The sequence below is a fragment of the Numenius arquata genome, chromosome 2, assembly GCF_964106895.1.
Source record: "Numenius arquata chromosome 2, bNumArq3.hap1.1, whole genome shotgun sequence".
Taxonomy (NCBI): domain Eukaryota; kingdom Metazoa; phylum Chordata; class Aves; order Charadriiformes; family Scolopacidae; genus Numenius; species Numenius arquata.
The window spans coordinates 125,980,023-125,998,355 of record NC_133577.1 but is presented as its reverse complement, the minus strand read 5'-3'; the positions used below and the strand labels follow the sequence as shown (position 1 = coordinate 125,998,355).

The window sequence follows — 18,333 nt, the reverse complement described above, 5'->3', positions numbered from 1 at the left end:
GAACTGAAAGTCAGGTACCTCCATAAGTGAAGCTTGTAATTCCACTGTGAAAATAAACAAAACACTCTAGTGTTCCTTACCGCTGCCAGGATCTCTCAATGGGATTACAGCCTCATGCAGAGATGCGAGGTGCATGATACCGTTCTGTTTCCCTTCAACTGTGAATGGCTCAAACGACTGGAGTTTGTGTTCTAGACCACCACTTGAGCCAGTATCCGCCAGACAGCGACTAATATTATTTCGTGGCTGATTCATAACAATACCTTAGAGGAAGATGGGCTGTGTTATTATACGGTATGTTCATTTCAAATATTGCGAGGAATACAGAGAGGATAAATGCTGTTGTGGGAGTACCTCACCAAGCATCCACAGCAGCATGGCTGTAGATGGTGCATTTATTTGCTCCAAGGCCAAGTACTGCTCAAATGCCAGTGACAAATGGGAATTATTTTTGATTGTACACAGAATTGAGGATTTAGCGTTGTAAGAGGTGAAGTAAAACTTAGATCAAGTATCAGGAAAAAATGGGATTGTCCAATGAGAATAATCTTCTGAAAGAAACAAACTTAAATCCCAATCCTTAGGGGCATTTGGGGCAGGAAAGAATTAGAAAATATATGATAGGCATTAATCCTGTATTGGCATTAAGTCATTCAAGATGAGCTACTGGATTTTTTCATCTCTCATTTCTGCAATTGCTAAGAAGTGGCAGAAATTGCTATGCTTGTGTGAATATAGAGTCCTCCTATTTGTACAAAAATATATGATTATCCAAAAAGAAAGATGTTAGTAAGTAAGAGCTACAGTCAGTTTAAATGCTGTGCTTATAAGCTTGTGTCTGGAGGGCTCGGAGGGTTGCTCAGGCAGGCGTGTCCCTTGCCTCTTGCAACCCTATTCATTTTGCAAAGAATGACATGAATTTATCCCAGTTTAAAACTAGCCTGATAGCTAACAGCTCTTATGTCTGGCACTTGTCTTCCTCCCTGTTGACATGAGAGCCAAAAATAGAGGGTGTGACTTGGTGAAAATTTCTTTTCTGGTCCCATGCCATCTCCCCCTGTGCTTTCATTGCCCTCCTCTAGCTTCCCTGGAGCTGCAACAACCCTCAGGCTGCATTAGACCTGCTCAGAAAAAAAATAGCATACGCTGAGAAACCTGGAGTTCAAGACTTTGCAGTAGCTCCAAATGCTACCTTTGGAGCAGGTAGGATGAATGATGTAGGAGCTTTGAGCTCAGCTGATTTTATCAGAGGACCTTCCTGATAGCTCTCCGTGGCCTCCAGCTGTTCCACCTGAAGCCATCTCTGCAAAGAGATTTCTTTGACCTTTAGGCAAGTCATGCATAAAGATGTTACTCGTAGGGCACAACGCAGAGAAAACTTCTAATTGAGTAGAATAGCAATATGAAGAATAAGTACGAGAAGACATCTTTTCACATCCTGGCATTTATAGTCACTAAATGAAGATTGTTGGTGCTTCTTTCAAGGGAATCAAGGGGCTCAGTTTCTGGAAAAATGCACTGAGGTTCATATTTGGGGTCAGATGCTAGTTCAGAGCTTTGCTGGTGGGTGGAGGCAGGTTGATTTTGGCCTTACTGTTCCTGATACTGTCCCTTTTACTAATGAAAGCTTAATCACAGCTCGGTCCAAATACCACAGCCAGCTGGAACTGACTCATTCTTCAAAAATATATGTTTCTGCTAATGTTGTGCATTTATTTTTTTGTTTGTTTAACTTCCCATGTACCTATCGAGGGAAATATTTAAATACATTAGAATTCCTTAAGATTAGCATTATAAATGTATACTGCATGTTTAGTATGAATAAAAAATACTTTCCTTATTGCAAACAAAGCACTGGCAAAATACATTAGCTAGAGAGATGCTAAAAAATTAAAGAGAATGAATTCATACAAAGAGTGGTTAAAAATTACATGGTTACTTAATGTGATTCTTACTGCTGTTTGTAATTGTATGTATACACAACTAGATGTTCTTATTTTCGTGTGGACAGTGTGTTTGTGTATGGTTGTGGCTGGAGACTGCAGTAACATTCTGTTTTCATAGATAGATCAAATAGTGAGCTATCTTTTTTCACTCTCTCTCCACCGCCAGATTATTTCACCACTGCAGAGTATTGGCATAACACCGAGAGCTTTTATTTGGATGCTGATACTGGATAGTTGTGGAAAATTCCTGTAACTTCAGCTCATGGAGAGCTTAAATAGAATTTATGAGCCATATCCTCATTTGGCGTAAAATATTATGGCTCTGCTGGTTAAACAATAAAACTGTACTACTTACCCCAGCTGATCTCAGTTGGGAGAGTAGGATTTCTGACACCTTCATTCAAAACCCCTTTTCTACCTGAGTGCTTTGGCTATTCCCTGCAATATTTAGAGAGGCATGCATGTTGACAAGTAGTTTGGGGCTCATATCTGACTTTTGAAGAAATCTGGGTAAGACTGTGTTTGGTAACTGGAAGGAATCTGCCTGCCTGCCTGACTGCTGGAGAGGTGGGAATTGTGAATCAAGACGTGTATTCTGGGCTCAGAACTGCTCTACACCTTTGCTAAGTGAAAACGGCACATCATTGGTGCCAACTCTTCCTATAAATTGTACCTTTTGCTCTAATTTAAAAGGTAGAATTTCAATAGAAGTTATAATTTGGATGCTTTAGGGGCTTTTTTTGGACTTACCTCAATCACACTTTTTAGCTAGAAGATGTTCTTGCTGGTACATTGTAATGCAAATATGAAAGCTTTCCAACAAGAACTTTAAAAAAGCCTTACATTAAAAAAAAATAAAAATCCCATAGCCTAGAATTTGAGTTTTGTACCAAATAATAGACTCTAGTTTCTGTCAGAAGAGGAGACCAAGTGCATCACTGGATCAAGGTGACCTTCCATGCTGCAGAAAGAGTCAGGCAGAAGATCTGCTTAGGAAATGAACAGAAAAATCTGTGATGTGAAGCCGAGGGAGTGGTCGAGCCTGGTTTCTCTCTTATTGAATGAAAGTCAAAAATGGAGAAGATAAGTGTAGATGAGATAGCTTTATGAAAGAAACAGAGGACCCCTGACTGTGCTTTCTTGCCTTTCTAAAATCTTGCTGTTGCTGGTCATTCCCTTTAAAGGGTTATCTCCTCAATTTCAGCTTGGCAAAGGTAGAGGATATTGCTGAGCATAATCACATGGTGTTTTCCAAGAGCATAGTTCACATAGAGGAGACAGTACATGCAGGCACAGAACATGGTAAATCTTAAAATAAAACTTCTGCAAAACAAGCGTTTAATATCCTGGTAGTCATGCCCTCGGTCACAGCTGAGTTTGTGTTTTGCATTACAAAAGCCATTGCATGTTTTTAAAAACCTTGCACTAAATTTCTTCACGGTCATCGGTAGCTTAAAAGAGAATTTATTTTGGTTTTGTTTGGGATTGTGCTTTTGGGGGAGGAGGAGAAGGGGGTAGAGGATTGCTTTGTTTTCTTGATAAATTTCTAAAAGTCATCCTAGATGTTCATGTGGAATCAGAGGGATTTATGTGGAAAGAGGAGTTTTGTGTGGACCAGGCTCAAACATTAGCGTCCTAAAAAGGTGCCCACAGCCTGAGCTACTTGAATATTTCTGTTTGGCAGCAGGAGAGGTTTTTTTAAGATGGGAACATCATCTTGAGTCTTCAAAGACCCTGAAGTCATAAATGCAGAGTTCCCTGAGCACGCCATCAGGAATCAGTGCTTCCTAAGCTAGGGATTTGACTTTTGCTAGGCGAAGAACTGTGTGATAGGCCTCTGCAGAGCACTCAAGTAAGCCCGAGCGTCTGCTGTGCTGCCTTCCCCTTCTGGGATGGTTAAGGGACCTCAGTTTTATTCCTATGGAAGGTGGGAAGGCTTTTCATAGAAAATGAGATAATAGGAAGCATGTTTTGGCTTTGCTTTGGTTCCGTTTTCCAAGTACTAATACGGAGGAGAGCGGTGGTGTTCTTAGATTTGAAGGAAAAGTACTCCTTTTTAAGTCTCAACCTCCTCTTGACTTCTGGAAGCCAACGCCTGACTAGGAAGATGGAAGAAAGTACGGCTTCAGAAGACTTGAGTCATGTCCAGCGAGACATTGACTGTAAGGCTTGTGTCATGCTGGGAATTGAGTCCTGGCATCATAGGTCATGCCGGGCAAATCCACGCAATGCAGCTACAAGACTGTTTTAGTTATTAACTGAGGTCCCAAAGCCATCACAGCTTGGCTGGCATTTGGTTCCTCCAGCTCTCCTGGATCACTGCTTCAGGTTCTTATGTTGCCTCTTGAAAAGGGTATCTGGGGAGTCGTACTGTAAGAAAATAAATGCTTATGTGGAGTACGATCGCTCATTACTGCCTCACCTATATCTGGTGATAAAACTACAAGATTTCAGCTCGAGAGACTTGGCTTCGGTTGTGGAATAATTCCAGATGAATCCCATTTAGCCTCTGTGCCTTTTTCCCCCATCATCTTCCTTTCTGCTAAGAAGAGATAGCAGCAGTAAGCACCTCGCAGTGGTGTTAGGAGGAGAAATCAATTAGAGCGTGAGGAGCTCGGGCTGTGCTGCGGTGCGGACAGCTTGGCTACCTCCCATCGGATAGTCATTCTGGGCCGTGCGGTGCCTCCCTGCGTGACGCTGGGCAAATCACCACTTCACCGCCCTTCGGTTTCCGCTCACAAACGTGGGCAGTAATTTTTGTTCCTCACAGTTACCTTGAACGGGTGTTAAAACTCATTCAATTAAAGTCACAGAGAGACTTTTGTTATCTTTCTGTGACTTATCATTTTAATGCAAAGCGGGGGGGGGGGGGGAACCCCGCATTGGCACGCAAACTTCAATTGGCAAAATGTCAACAAAAGTTATTGCCGCTGCGGATGAGATGGATAACTCTTGCTGTTAAAATAATATCTGGTGTTTTGCTCAGATGTCTAATGGGTTTGCTTTTTAAGCATGGATGATACAAAATATCCCCAAGGCATTATTCCCAACAAGATATAGAATTCGACTTAATGTCTATTTTTAGGATTGAATAGGTTCTGTAAAGGCTCATTTATTTGAAGAAAAGACTGTTAATCACTTCGTTTTCCATGTGATTTTGAGGACAGAATTTTGGTCGTACGTCCCCTTCCTTATCTCCACTCCGTTTGGCTCTCATGTGTCCTGGAGTTGTTGCCATTTGTGTGGGTGGTAAGAAATGAAGGAATTAAATAAATGGAGTAGAACTGCTAACAGAGCAGCAGCAGTTATTTGTACATTAGAAAGTGAAGTTGTCACTTCTAAGACCACCAACTTTTTCATTTCTGTATGAGGGTACAACTTTTAAAAGAGATCAAGTGTTATAGCCTAATTAGTAAATGTACAGGAGGAACAGCAGGATGCGGGGCTGACTGCAGAAGGGATCACTAGAATATTATTACTATTTTAAAGCGCAGCATTGTTTTTAGTCACTTGAGCTAATGTTCAATTTAACTTGAATTTAAAACATGGAGTGTAGTGGATTGCAAATGACTAAGTTGGAAAGCTTCCAAAAGGCATTGAATTTCAGCAGTTTTAGTGTTCTCTGGTAAAAGAAACAACTTGTTTTAAGCAAGCTATATGCTTGTTTCTGTGCTCTAAATAGAAAATAATGATGTTATGCATTACTGCATGAACTATATTTGGCACCCACCAGCAATATTCATTTTCTCCTGCTTCTCTCTCTTCCTCCTTCCCTCTCTCCCTCCCTCTCTCCCTCTAGCTCTCTCTCCAAAATATGCATATATATATGCCTGACAGTAATCTAGGAGGCCAAGTAACAGACCACATTCTTCCACTACTAAAATTGTATGAATACCTAACACAGTTTAAAGCCCTTGAATTGGGATTTATGAAAGGATGACAGCAAACAATCTCCTGGCTGTGCCATCGCTCAGGCAGTTACAGCTACTGCTTTGCATTTATTTGTGAGACTCTATGTGATGGATGCACATTTGTGGTCTTTTTACCTGCAAATAAACTAAGGTAAATGACTTAAACCAATAGTGGCAATCCAAAGCTCTGCCTGTGCCGGTAAAGCGAGCAGGACCACGGCATTGGTCTCGGTGCTGGTTAGCACTTTCCTGCCTGGTGTGGGGGCATATTTGGGGGAATAACATGGCCTAGACACTGTTCCCACCAGGCAGTGTGGAAAAGGGCATCCGATTTTGAGAGGAAGGAGAAGTATAGCTGTGTAAATGGAAGCTGTGCCATGCCACTTCTCTTAAGAGCCAGAGAGTGGTCCCTTACCTCTTTTATTCACTAGTATTTATTTGGCCTCAGAGACTGTCCCCGGTTCCCGGAAGAAGTTCCCTGAAGCTGTAGCCAGATATTGACTGTGTAATTCAAGTTAGTTTGACCCTAGAGAAGTCGTTCTAAACAGTTCTCTTGGATAGGAAAATACACCTTTCAGTTCTGGGAAACTTGTGTTACTTGTGAGTCACAAGGGTTTAAAAAAGCAGAACCAGTTGGCATTGAAGTGATGTGAGAAATATGTTCAAGAGCTCCTCCAAAAGGATCCTACTGAAAAATGTGGGAGCAAAGAGCTGAAATGAGGGGCTAGGATGTGCGTGTAGAGATGTCTGGACATAATAATCTAGAAAAAACAATTATCTCTGAAGACACTGAAAATCATTTAATTCTCTGGTGCTTGTGGACCATTTTTTCTTCTTCCTCTGGCCTTTTGGTAGGTCAGTACATTCCTTCCTGATTTCCAGAGTCAGTAAAGATGTTCCAGAAACTGGCAGGTAGAGATTTGGGTTCTTCTTTTCCTTGGACTACCGGTCTAATTAAGCTGCACTCACTAATTGGATCAGGAGCTTGGAGAAAACTTTAAATTCATTCCCAGCTCAGAGTTAGGCAAAGAATGTAAATTTTTCCCACCGTTTTTTGTTCTGGTGCCTCTTAGGTGCTTTTCTTCATCTGTGCTGTTAGCCTGTCCCTGCTGCTCCTTAATATTTTTTTCCTCTTTAGTTTTCCTGTTGGGTCCAGAAAGTCTTTGGATTTACAATCCTTTCACCGAGAAGAGTATTAGGGTTTTATTAAGGTCTGACATCTCTTCTCTCTCCCACATTCTCTCCTGCCTTTTTACAATTCTGAGATGTACAAAATGCGAAGGAAGTCCCCTTTGGCTTCAACAATGATTGATGCTAGCAAGAAACAAGTCCCAAAGTGCTAGAAATGACAAGATACATGCAAGCTGTCATCATTTAATCCTTTTGCAGTTCGTTTGGTTTGGATGTTACCCGAGTAACCCAAGTTCTTCAAATTTACCCTTTGCTTGGGGGAAGGTTTAGCTCAATTTTGTGTTGTGTTTCCGCGCGATACGGTCTGCAAGGGTGACAGATAGGGGACAAACTCAGCTGGGGCATGGCTAGAAACTCATAGTCGTGGCAGGTAACAGGGAAGAAAGGAAAGGGACAGGTCTAAAGAGGGCTAAGAGCTCCAGACATCTGCTCATGGCTTTAACGGGTTGTAGAAAGATGATGAGAGGGATGGTAAGGAGTGAGGAGCCGTGGATAATGTCCTACACACACATCCCCTAAACTCCCGTGGTGTAAAGGCACAGTGTGCTTAACTTTAGAGGACTTTTAAGAGGTGGCCTTTGACTGATGTACTGAGCTGGGTGAAGGCACGGGCAGGTTTATGTGCACTCACGGTCTGTTCTTGATGAGTGGTTTTCTTTGCTGAAGGCACAAGGAATAACAGGAGGGAGGCATATGCAGTCTGCGGTGGCAGGAATGGAGAATAAAAGCTGCTAATAGATGTACTAATCATGTATGAACGTGGGTTTTGCAATGGACCATAAAATAATGATTTTTCATAGTCTAATTACATGGCCAGAGTTTCGGAGGTGCTGAGGACACCTGAATTTCCCAGACTCAACACAGCTGCAGCAAATTGAGCCCATCAGCTCCTTCATCTTCACTGAAAGGCATTTCCTGCTTTTTAATCACCAAAGTCCTCTGTAAGGCAAACATACTCACATATATAACAAAATACCTCGTATTTATCCAGCCGATACAGATCATTTAGAGTGTTGACTGCCTCAGCCTACAAACCTTGCTTCATTCGCAGAAATTACTGCTCACAGGAAGTCTTTAGCCTACCTAGAACATCTGAGTGCCCATTTCTCTTCAGAGAATGGATGGAAAGCAGGTGCCCAAAAGCCTTTCCACCAAATATGCTGACAACTCTGAACTGAGATTTAAGCAATCGCTGGTGACGCGGCGGTGACTCAGAGCGTGACAATCCCACGCTTGGCCATGCCTGGAGACAGTTCTTCCCCATTCAACCTGAGTGCTCCAGGCTTAAGATTACACCTGATTTAAAGCATCCCCTGACTTAAATAAAAAAAAAAAAAGTAAGCTGATGGAGTGATGCAATGTGCAAGCACACAATAGTAATCACAGCTAATGACTTTGCTAAATGCTAGGCTGCACACACCTCCTTGTTTGGTGTTTGTTTTGTATACAGAAGGTAACATCGACTGAATAACGAGGATGCCAAGTTACAGATGGGGTTGTGGAATCGTATTTGACAGCCGATTAGAGTAATCTGACAGAAATGATGACTTAATCACCACGACAGACTCCAAATTCCCAGATAGAATTCCACCCAGGTTAATCTAATTTCCTTGCAATATTTTTGCCAGAAATAGACTCTTAGCCGGCTTGTTTTCTCCCATGCAGATGTCACATGGCTTTGACAAGAATGTAAATAGGTAGCATTATTATTGTCAAAAAGATGACTTTGGGGCTCTAAAACTGGAGAGGATGCATGCCTGTGAGAGGTGTTTGGGTTTCTTGACTGTATTTTTTTCTCTAATGAAGTTATATTTACATACAGTGGGATGTACTCAGGAAAAAGAGGGGAAAAAAAAAAGATGTAACTAGTCCATTGTAATTCTAGGCCATGACTTGGTCCTGCTGCTGCCCTTGACATAACCAGTGGACAGATTCCCATTGATTTCAGGGGGATTTTCAGGATTGTGTGTTTGACAACTCTTTCTTTTCCTTTTTGATTCCTGCGGACCACATCAGCATCCCTGCTGGGGGTGCGCCCAAGGAGAAGCGGTGATGTGCTTGGCCTCGGGCTTTGCGTGGCCTCCATGACAGCGCAGGCAGGGGACAGAGACCCCACTTTGCTGCCAGCACTGCCCCAAGGCACCGCGCCGCCTTGGGCAACAGCCATTCCCCTGCTCTCAGCCCTAAAACAGTGGCAATGCTGTGTTCTGAGACCTATGGCTAGAGAGCGTGTGCCATGACTGGCTGCACAACTACATCCCGTAGAGCGCTCTAAAATATTGCCAAGGAGAGGTTATTCCTTACAGCCTGTTCTCCAGTCTGGGTTAGATATCCCCATGCATGGTGCTCGCCAGGGGAAGCTGCCCACACTCAGAAAGAACTTGCCTGAGAGCTGCCTTGTTCTCTGCTGCTCTAGGGTCTGAGCACAGGATGATGTTAATGTCTGTAAATTATTTACTGCAGTTCCTTTTCTCACTCTTGCCTATTTATTAATTGCAACTGTGCATTCATAAATACTGCATTTTTATAAGCAAAGGTTTCTCCAAGCACAGAAGAAATGCTTCCTGTTTTTCTGTGTGACAACATGACACACTGAGAAATCACTTACCTTGAGATCCATAAGTGTATGGCTTTGTGATGTATAGCTACAATAACAGCTTTCTGATAAGACATGAAATCCTTCATTTCAGCAGATGACATGATTCTAGTGGGTGGCATCTAATTTGAAACAGGTTTATATCATCTATAATCTTTTGGAGGGCCTCGGAAAGCACAGCTATTTTATTATTTTATAGCCTGCAGTTATACAAGCAAGATATAAACCGCGCAGATTATTTTCTCTTTTGCTTGTTGTAGAGTGAAAGGATAGTACCTATTTAGCCTTTGTCTCTGCCCCTTTAATTTTCTTATTCACTGCACACTTCTTTGAGATTCATTCTTCTCTTTTCTTTTTTACACTTACTTTTAAATATTTTATGGGTAGAGAGCTTATAATATGTATTGTCACGGCAGTTGTCTCTAGAGGTCAGCAATGAGTTTAATAATGAGATGCGAACCAGTGACTCTGTAAAACCCATTTCAGGTTATAGATGGCATGTTTTATTGAATCTAGTGTTAAAGGTTGTTAACGTATCAATTGGTGATGGTCAGGGTTAAACAAGCTTCAACACGAGCCCTCTCATGTTAGAAAACTGTCAGTAACGTATTTTTCCACCTTCCCCTTTGCCGGAGCCATGTTTGTGTATCGCATCCATTTTATCATGGGTGTTCTGTGCTTTAAACCCTCCAAGCCTGATCTGAATCTTTTATTACTTTTGCACCGATATAATTTTGTTAAGCGTTAACGGCATCACTCCTGACTTGGCTTGCTGCTGTGAAGAGAATTTAGACCATGGATTTTTTAGCAGGAACCTTTGAAATCAAGTCAAAACCCAGTTGAAGCATCTTGTTAAATCTTGCCTCTTGCTTTGCCAACATAACAGATTACTGACTTAATGAACTTGGGGTAATTATGCATAACAGAAGAGGATGATTTCTGATGTGGTAACTGTCAGGTAACACTGATCTTTATATTGTGACTATGGGGTTGCAAAAATAACTTCTTCACATGAATTTGGTTTAAAGTTGGCTTCTCTGGTTCAGGCAATTTGAAAAGTGAAAGGGTTTTAACATTGTTAGAATTGCCTTCCTTCAAAATATCTCCACTTAGGGAGAAACAAATGCAGGTAGATACAGGGAGAGATGGGTCCCTTCCAACTTGAGATATTCTATGATTCTCTGTCCACGTAAGGTCTGGATTTGCATTGGGTTTTTCTTCTATATTCCCAGATTTACAATATTCAATTTTCTTTCCTCTATTTTCTCATCACTCCGTTGCTCCGCAGAGACGTCAATACCTGCAACGGGCCCATGGAGCCAGTTCCACCTTTTTTCTTCTTTCACTTTTTGCTTGCTGAGTGGACATGCTGCATCACATTCCCATGAATTTAAAGTCTCCTGCAGCGCCCAATGTATTGTTGATGCCAGGATAAATGTTAAGCAGTAGTTAAAGAAGATGGAGTACAGTAGAAGTTCCCTTTTTCCTATAAATTAGATCGAATGAGAGTGGTAGCAGACAAGTGCTGGGCTATTAAAGTCCATTTGGGAAACAAATGATTCAAAGAGAACAGAATTGTTAAAATTGAAGCCAATTTATGCATCCTGGTGACTACATCTACCTTGTGGCTTTGCCTTTTCCTTGGGGCACAGTGGGGAGCTTTGCAAGCAGTACAAGGAACGCATTGATTTGCAGGGGCAGGGAGCGTTCTGGACTTTGAGTAAATCTTACAGAAACATTCACAGCAATATTTTATATTTTCTAAAGAATCTAGCAACTGTGTCCCTGGAGGTTAAATGACTCCACCAAAAAGCAATGTAGATTTGGTTTTCTGTGCTGCTTTGAAAGCACACTTGATGTGAGTGCATGGATGTTCTCTCCTGCTCAGCTGTTTTTGTTTCCCAAAGTTTGCCATAATAGTCTTTTATTAAAAAAAAACAGAATTGCCTCTGACATTTTCAGGCAATACTTGGCTCTGCTGCACTGAAAAATGATACAAAAGCGAAAAGACCATAGATTTTTTTACATGCTCACGTGAAATGCTGAGGAGTTGCTGAGGAGAGAAAAGGCAGTGGCCCTGCTGCTGTTGGGAGGTTTGTGCAGTCAAATCCCAGCAATTCTGCGGTGCCCTATGGAAAAAAAAAAAAAATACAAGTGGGTTTTTTTGCAAGCTTAAACATCTCCCACACTGAAACTCAATGTAAGGTCAGTTCTGAAGGCTTCTGAGAAGCTGCAACAAAATTTACCTGAATCCATCACAGTGGACACAGGGCTGGCTGTAACCAATGTCCAGTGGAAACACCTCACACTCTGATCAGAGGGAACTGTTGTGGAGAAACAACAGAAAACACCATTCAAAACACCGTTGAATACTGCATCCAGTTCTGGGCTCCCCAATTCAAGAGGGATAGGGAACTACTGGAAAGAGTCCAGCGAAGGGCAACGAGGACGATTCAAGGATTGGAGCATCTCCCTTATGAAGAAAGGCTGAGAGAGCTGGGACTCTTTAGCCTGGAGAAGAGAAGGCTGAGGGGAGACCTTATCAATGCTTATAAGTATCTGAAGGGTGGGTTGAAGGAGGAGGGAGCCAGACTCTTTTCAGTGGTTGCCAGTGAGAGGACGAGGGGCAACGGGCACAAGTTGGAACATAGGAGGTTCCACTCAAAATGAGAAAAAACTTCTTTCCGGTGAGGGTGACAGAGCCCTGGAACAGGCTGCCCAGGGAGGTTGTGGAGTCCCCTTCTTTGGAGATTTTCAAGACCCACCTGGATGCAGTCCTGAGTAACATGCTCTGACATGCTCTGGGCAATCCTGCTTCGGCAGGGGAGTTGGACTAGATGATCTCTGTGGTCCCTTCCAACTCTAAAAATTCACTGAAATTCAGTGAAATTCATAAAAAAAAATAATTGTTGGAGTTATCAAGAATTCAGTGTGGGGAGAGCAGCATTTCATAATGAAAGCTGAGGACACACCATACCAAGCATGCCAAGGTGGGATGCCGTGTGGCGTAGGGCGTAGCGTGCTGCTCACAGGCGCTGGGCTTGTTTGCAATAAGGGAGAGATGAACGGAGAAAGAGGTTGAAAAGGAAAAAGGTTTTATGGAAGCCCGAATTGTGCCATGTTGCGATGAAAGCTTTATGAATGAATGCATAATATATTCTAAAAAAAAAAAAAAAAAAAAAAAAAAAAAAAAAGATGAGATACTAAACAGTTATAGGAAGCACGAGTCTCTTCCTCTTCAGTCCTGAAAGAATCAGCACATGTTTTTTTAATTACAAGCAAAGTTCATTTGTCAAACTCAAATCCTCTGAGTATGTTTGAAATGCTTGCTAGCTCTTAAATTACTTGAAAATTCCATCTCGGTTTTGGCAGTGGTTGTGCTCAAGGAAAAAAAGTTGGTAAAACAGAAACCAAGCATGCCATAAACTAATGAGGGCTGTAACTTTAGAGGTCTTCAGAAACTAGATACAGCAAATTAAAGTTTTATATGAGTCCTGTGGGCCCAATGATCTATTTTTTTTAATCTTCCTGGTTATAAAATGCTCCTTTACCATTTTATTTTTTCTTAAAAGCCTATAATATAGTGTTATTTTGAATTTATATCATTTCAACATGTTTCATATTAATCATGTATCTTTTTAGCCCTTCATTAAAAACATGACTCTTGATTATTTATGACTATCCAACCTGCCTTACTCTTTTTCATTTTTGTTTTTAGATGCATCATCCTATTCAGATGAAACCCGCAGATAGTGAAAAGTCAAATGGTATGTGTTTAATCTATTTTTACTTAACTGTGACTCTAAATTAAGGTAAACACAACACTGTGAGAGTTTTTGCTATACTCCTTGTGTGGTGAAAATGATATGAGGCAGTCTCCCAACACCTGACCTGTGGGGGAAGATGTTGACCTGCTTTGAACTCCCATTTATCCTCAGCTTTAAAGAAGGAAGGACATGTTCTGAAAAACGGTCTTCCTTGTTCCTGCTGTATGTCATGGCCTGCCTCGCTACATACGTCTTTCCCATGCATCCTCCTGGCAGCGAGGTGATGCAGGAGCACCTGATATTGATAAGATGGAGATGAAAATTTAATGGAGAAAAGAAAAAAAGAAAAGCAACAAAAAAACACTCCCATGTTAACAAACCGCGTAAGCAGCAGATGGGCCTTAAACATGTGCCTAAACTTCCTTTTTATAGAATGATGCTGTTCTGACTCTCAGCCAAATTTAGCTTTTAATCATGCGCTTGGTTCTGAACTGGGAAACCCACCTTACAGCTCGCTGTATACTTATTCCTCTCAATGATTGTAAAGTGAATGCTATAATGACAGTAATATCCATTCAGAATACTAGGGTACTGCCTAAGTGGATGTATATGACATGCAAAATAGACAGCGTGCTAAATCTATTAAACATGCCAGGTTTGTATATTCAAGGAAATAAGATAATCGGATGGTAACACAACCTGGCTGTGTGTGATTCTTTAAAAATATATACATGTGTATATTTTGCCCCTTGATTTGTTCCTGTAATTTTCTAAAATATATGTTAAAGATATCATCTGCCTTCTTAGATTGCAAGAGCTTCATTTTCCCACAAGGCCCACATAATCAGAGCTGGTTCCTCCAACAGGCATCTTTGCACCTCATTAATTAGTAATCAGGGCAGAAGCCGTGCACTTAGAGATCTACATACCTGCAAATGTAAATTATGATTGGGCTCTAAATCTCTCCGCAAGGCTTTTTTAAGGCTTCTTTTTTGCTAATTGTAGTGCATCCCATTTTCTGGCTTCTCCAAGGATTATAAAGTTTGGAAGGAAATTAAAACTTTGCATTATGCTGGGTTTCCTATTATGACAGCTTTCAAAACAAAACTGGCCACAAGCACAGGAAATTTGAGCCTTCACCCATTTGTAAGGGAGTGGTGTTCTCTCTCTGGGGTTGAGTTCTAGCAGTGATTTGTTGCTGTCTGTGAATGCTCAGAAGAGGGGCCAACTCGCCTGCATGGGCAGAAGGACCAAACTTTTCAAGCGCCACTGTAATCAAGGAGAACTTCGCTGTTGTAATCCAGACTCCGCTCCTTAGTATTTATTGTGCTTGCAGCGGGAAAAATTTTCCCTTACAGGAACACTGTAACCTGGACCCTCTGAACTAAGTATATCCTCTGTAGTTTCTTCTTTCAAAGATAAATTTCATCTCGAGTTCCTTGGTAAATTAGAAAAATAAGAGGCAATGGTCCAAAATAGACCCCCAATGAGTTCGTTGTACATTGCCTGAAGTTTTTCTTCCTAAAGGAGATTGAACATATTGGCAAAGTGCTATGGGGAATTGTGCAAATTCTCTCTTGCTCTGCAAATAGCACCTGCTTGGAAAGCAGGGTAGGTTGGCTCCTTGCTGCTGCTGTTAGACTGCAGTTATCTGCATGATACTCCAGTCCGCACTGTGGGAATACTCTCTTATTGCACCTATCCCTACCATGAAAATCATGAGAGACTGGCTTTTTTTGCCTTTTGTTTTTTTCTTGCCTTTCTTTATATTTTGGGCAAAACACATTGACAGATCAGAGGTTGCAATTGTCAAATTAAATACTTTTTAAAATTTAGAAGAGTACTTCTGGTAGGCATGTTCTGGGGGTGGTGAACTCTTCTTTTTTAATGACTGGGGAACAGAAGGCAAACTAATACCGTGATGATTGCAACAATGGTACAACTCCTCAGAAAGACAAGGTGTAGGCGTGAGATCCATAGAGGAGGTGAAAGTTTGCAAGCAGCTTGGAGAGCCAAAACAGCGGCATGGGGGATGCGGAGGCCTGTTTGGCACGTGTTTCCCATATGCTTCAGGCTATCCATCTGAGGAGGTATATTATCTGTGCCAACAGCAAATTGTAAACTGCCTCTTCAACCAGATTGGTAAGTTCAAAGGGGAAAAGAAAGCAGGCATGCCAAGGCATCTTGGTTTTCATGATCTGTGGTGTTTGAGCTTATTAGGAATGCTTGCAACCCTTTGATTTCTGAGTAGCGGGTGGATCCCACTACATTTTATAAGGAAAGTGGTGTTTCTCAAGTTTTAAAATGTTAAAGAGGTTAAAGAAATTCTCTTGGTCAAAATTTCCAGATAGCTTGTGGAAAGATACGTAGGAGAGGTTGAACACTCATTGCAATTTTTCTGAGCTTGCACGTGTTTGTGAAGGCTTGAGAGACCTGTTCAAGTTCCACAGGGAGGAAGGAGAGGTCCCCTCATTCGTCTTACATAGGTTTTTAATGAACAGTATTTGCTATGGGATAAGATGTCCCCTCCCCATTTTGAGTCCTTTGCAAAAAGGTCTGAATGAGCATCTAAGCCCAGGAGTACCAGGATGAAATTCTCCTCCTTCTCCGTCCCTGTTCCTGTCTTTAGAGGTAACATCACTTTGGAAACCTGTCCCTTAGCACAAAAAGCCAAGCTCACCTCCTGGAAACTAAACTGGGAGATGGGTATGGAAGAGGTACCTCCTGCACACATTTGACTAAATGCCTGGGCACTTTTGCGGGATGAGGGCTTCATTAGCAACCTGAAGATCTCTTTTCTTCTGGGTAGAAACTGGGTGTCCAATAGGTCTATGCAATCATATCCATCCCTTCCCCGCATACAATAGCTCACATGTCTGAGTCATCTCTCTTCTTGTGCAGATGAAGCAAAGCTTAATTTCTTCCCCAAAACTTTTAGCAGCTGGAGTTGATGGGGAAAGACTTGCCTTTAGATCTAACTAATTTGTCTACCCAAGAGGATTCTGAAAAGGCTTTTATTGTTGAGAAATGTAACATCCCTGAAAGATTTTCAGATGATGAATTTTGTAGTGTGCCCTGTTCTGATCACCCATTAGGTCCAGTCTTGACCCCCTTTATATTGCTAGGTGGTTATTTTGACCTAATTTTAGCAAAGTTTTGGTTAAGGATTACCTGCCAGAAAAGCATGGTTTCAAGACTTTGATGGCTCCACCATTGCTAGATTCATCTCAACTTAATCACTCGCAGTATTTGTCCGTTTAAGGATGTTTTCCCTTTTTCAAACAAAGGTGGTTCCTGCACTCTAATGCCAAAACGCACATAAACACATGCTTGACTCTTAAGTTGTCTGTGGCCACTCACATGCTACAATTTAGCAAATGCTTAAAAGTTTCTTGGATCAGGATTTGAATACAACCAATACTGTCAGGCCCATATCCTGAGAACAGTATGCTCACAAATGGATCAAAGCATCAGGGAAAATTACAAAATTCTCTATTAAACCAAAAAGGGTGGGAGGTAGGGGGTGTAGCTGAGTGATCTTATGATTTATTTTTATTTATTTTATTAGTGAAAACTTGAAGAAATAATTTTGAAATTCTAACTGGCACAACTTTGCTGATTTGGAGGGAGTAATTAAATGCCATATGTTAGCACTAACACATAGAAAAGTTGATAATTAATGCAGGCAGCTCTGGATCCAGGTGTGATTTTAACAGATTATGTGCAAGGGTTTTTCACAGGCTTACAAATAGGGATAAAAAGTCTGTTTTCCCCCCTTCCCTTCTGGATGAGAGAAAAAAAAACAATAAAAACATTTATACATAATTAACTATTTCTTGATTTGCTCAAAAGAGAAGGCAACTTCTGGATGGAAAGTGTACTCTTTAACTGAGTGGACTCCTCAAAAACATATAATAAAGGGATGTAACTGATTTTTTAGGACAGAATTTTGGGGGTTTAGAATAGAGAAGAGGAAAATTTGTTGAATCTTCAGGGAGATTTCCCATGATTATTACAAGGTTTAATTCTTTTATAGCAGACAGAAAATAATCTCTACTCCTTTATTCTCCTGGGTTAGCACAAGCAATCTAATACAGCCTGCAAGAAATGCTCATTACTGAAGCAAATTGAGTAAAGCTAAAAAATTAGACCCTTCAGGACTTTATTCTGCAAGTTGGATGTAGGGCTGTCAGAAGGCAGGAGGGTCTGGTTTGAAAGAAGCTCCCCTGGCAGAGGCAGACTTCATCTCGGCTAACTTCTGATGGCTAACATAGCTCTCTGGCTTCAAACACGATACCTAAGGACCCATGCTAGTGCTTGCAGAGCTAGTCTTGATGGAGTTAGGAGAACAACATATGTTATCTTAAAACAGATATCTCCATCACAAAGTGGGTTCCTGCATTCAGTCAAAAGATTCCCACCCCAAATCCAGCAGGCTTAGCACTGGATGTGTTGCACTAACTGCCCGGGCAACATAGCTGACTTGTGTTTGCAATGTGTTTGGATGGATTAGAGGTGAATCCCATAATTATTTAATCAAGATGCTGTGCAGTTTCACACCTTCCTTCATGTAACTAGAGCTTCAGGCCTCTTTCACTGTGACCTTCTGGCTGCTTCTGCTCCATCAATGAGGGGTACTCAGCCGTTCCAACCTACTAGATACTTACAGATGGTTGAATCTACTTCATGTCCCCAGAGTGGTGCAAAACAGTCAGAAAGTACAACTAGGTCTATGAGCAAAGTCCAGAAGTAATGTTATCAAACACTGACCAAAAAAATTTTCATTAATGTTCTGGATTTTGAATTATTGAAACCTACTCCTAGTGTGGGAGAGCGAATTACCAAGCATCACTGAATTGCTTATGAGTTATGTGTGCACAAGTGCTGACCCGTGAACCCTGTTGTCCTTCCCACAGCCACCT

General features: G+C 41.4%; 1 protein-coding gene across 1 annotated transcript in view; it reads left to right on the top strand.

The window, feature by feature from the left end:
- CELF2 (CUGBP Elav-like family member 2) overlaps nucleotides 1–18,333 on the top strand; it is a 244,805-nt gene that overhangs the window by 156,656 nt on the left and 69,816 nt on the right. The window contains exon 4 of the mRNA XM_074144550.1: nucleotides 13,363–13,411. Within this exon, the coding sequence (XP_074000651.1) occupies nucleotides 13,363–13,411 (49 nt within the window). The remainder of the gene's footprint in view (nucleotides 1–13,362; nucleotides 13,412–18,333) is intronic.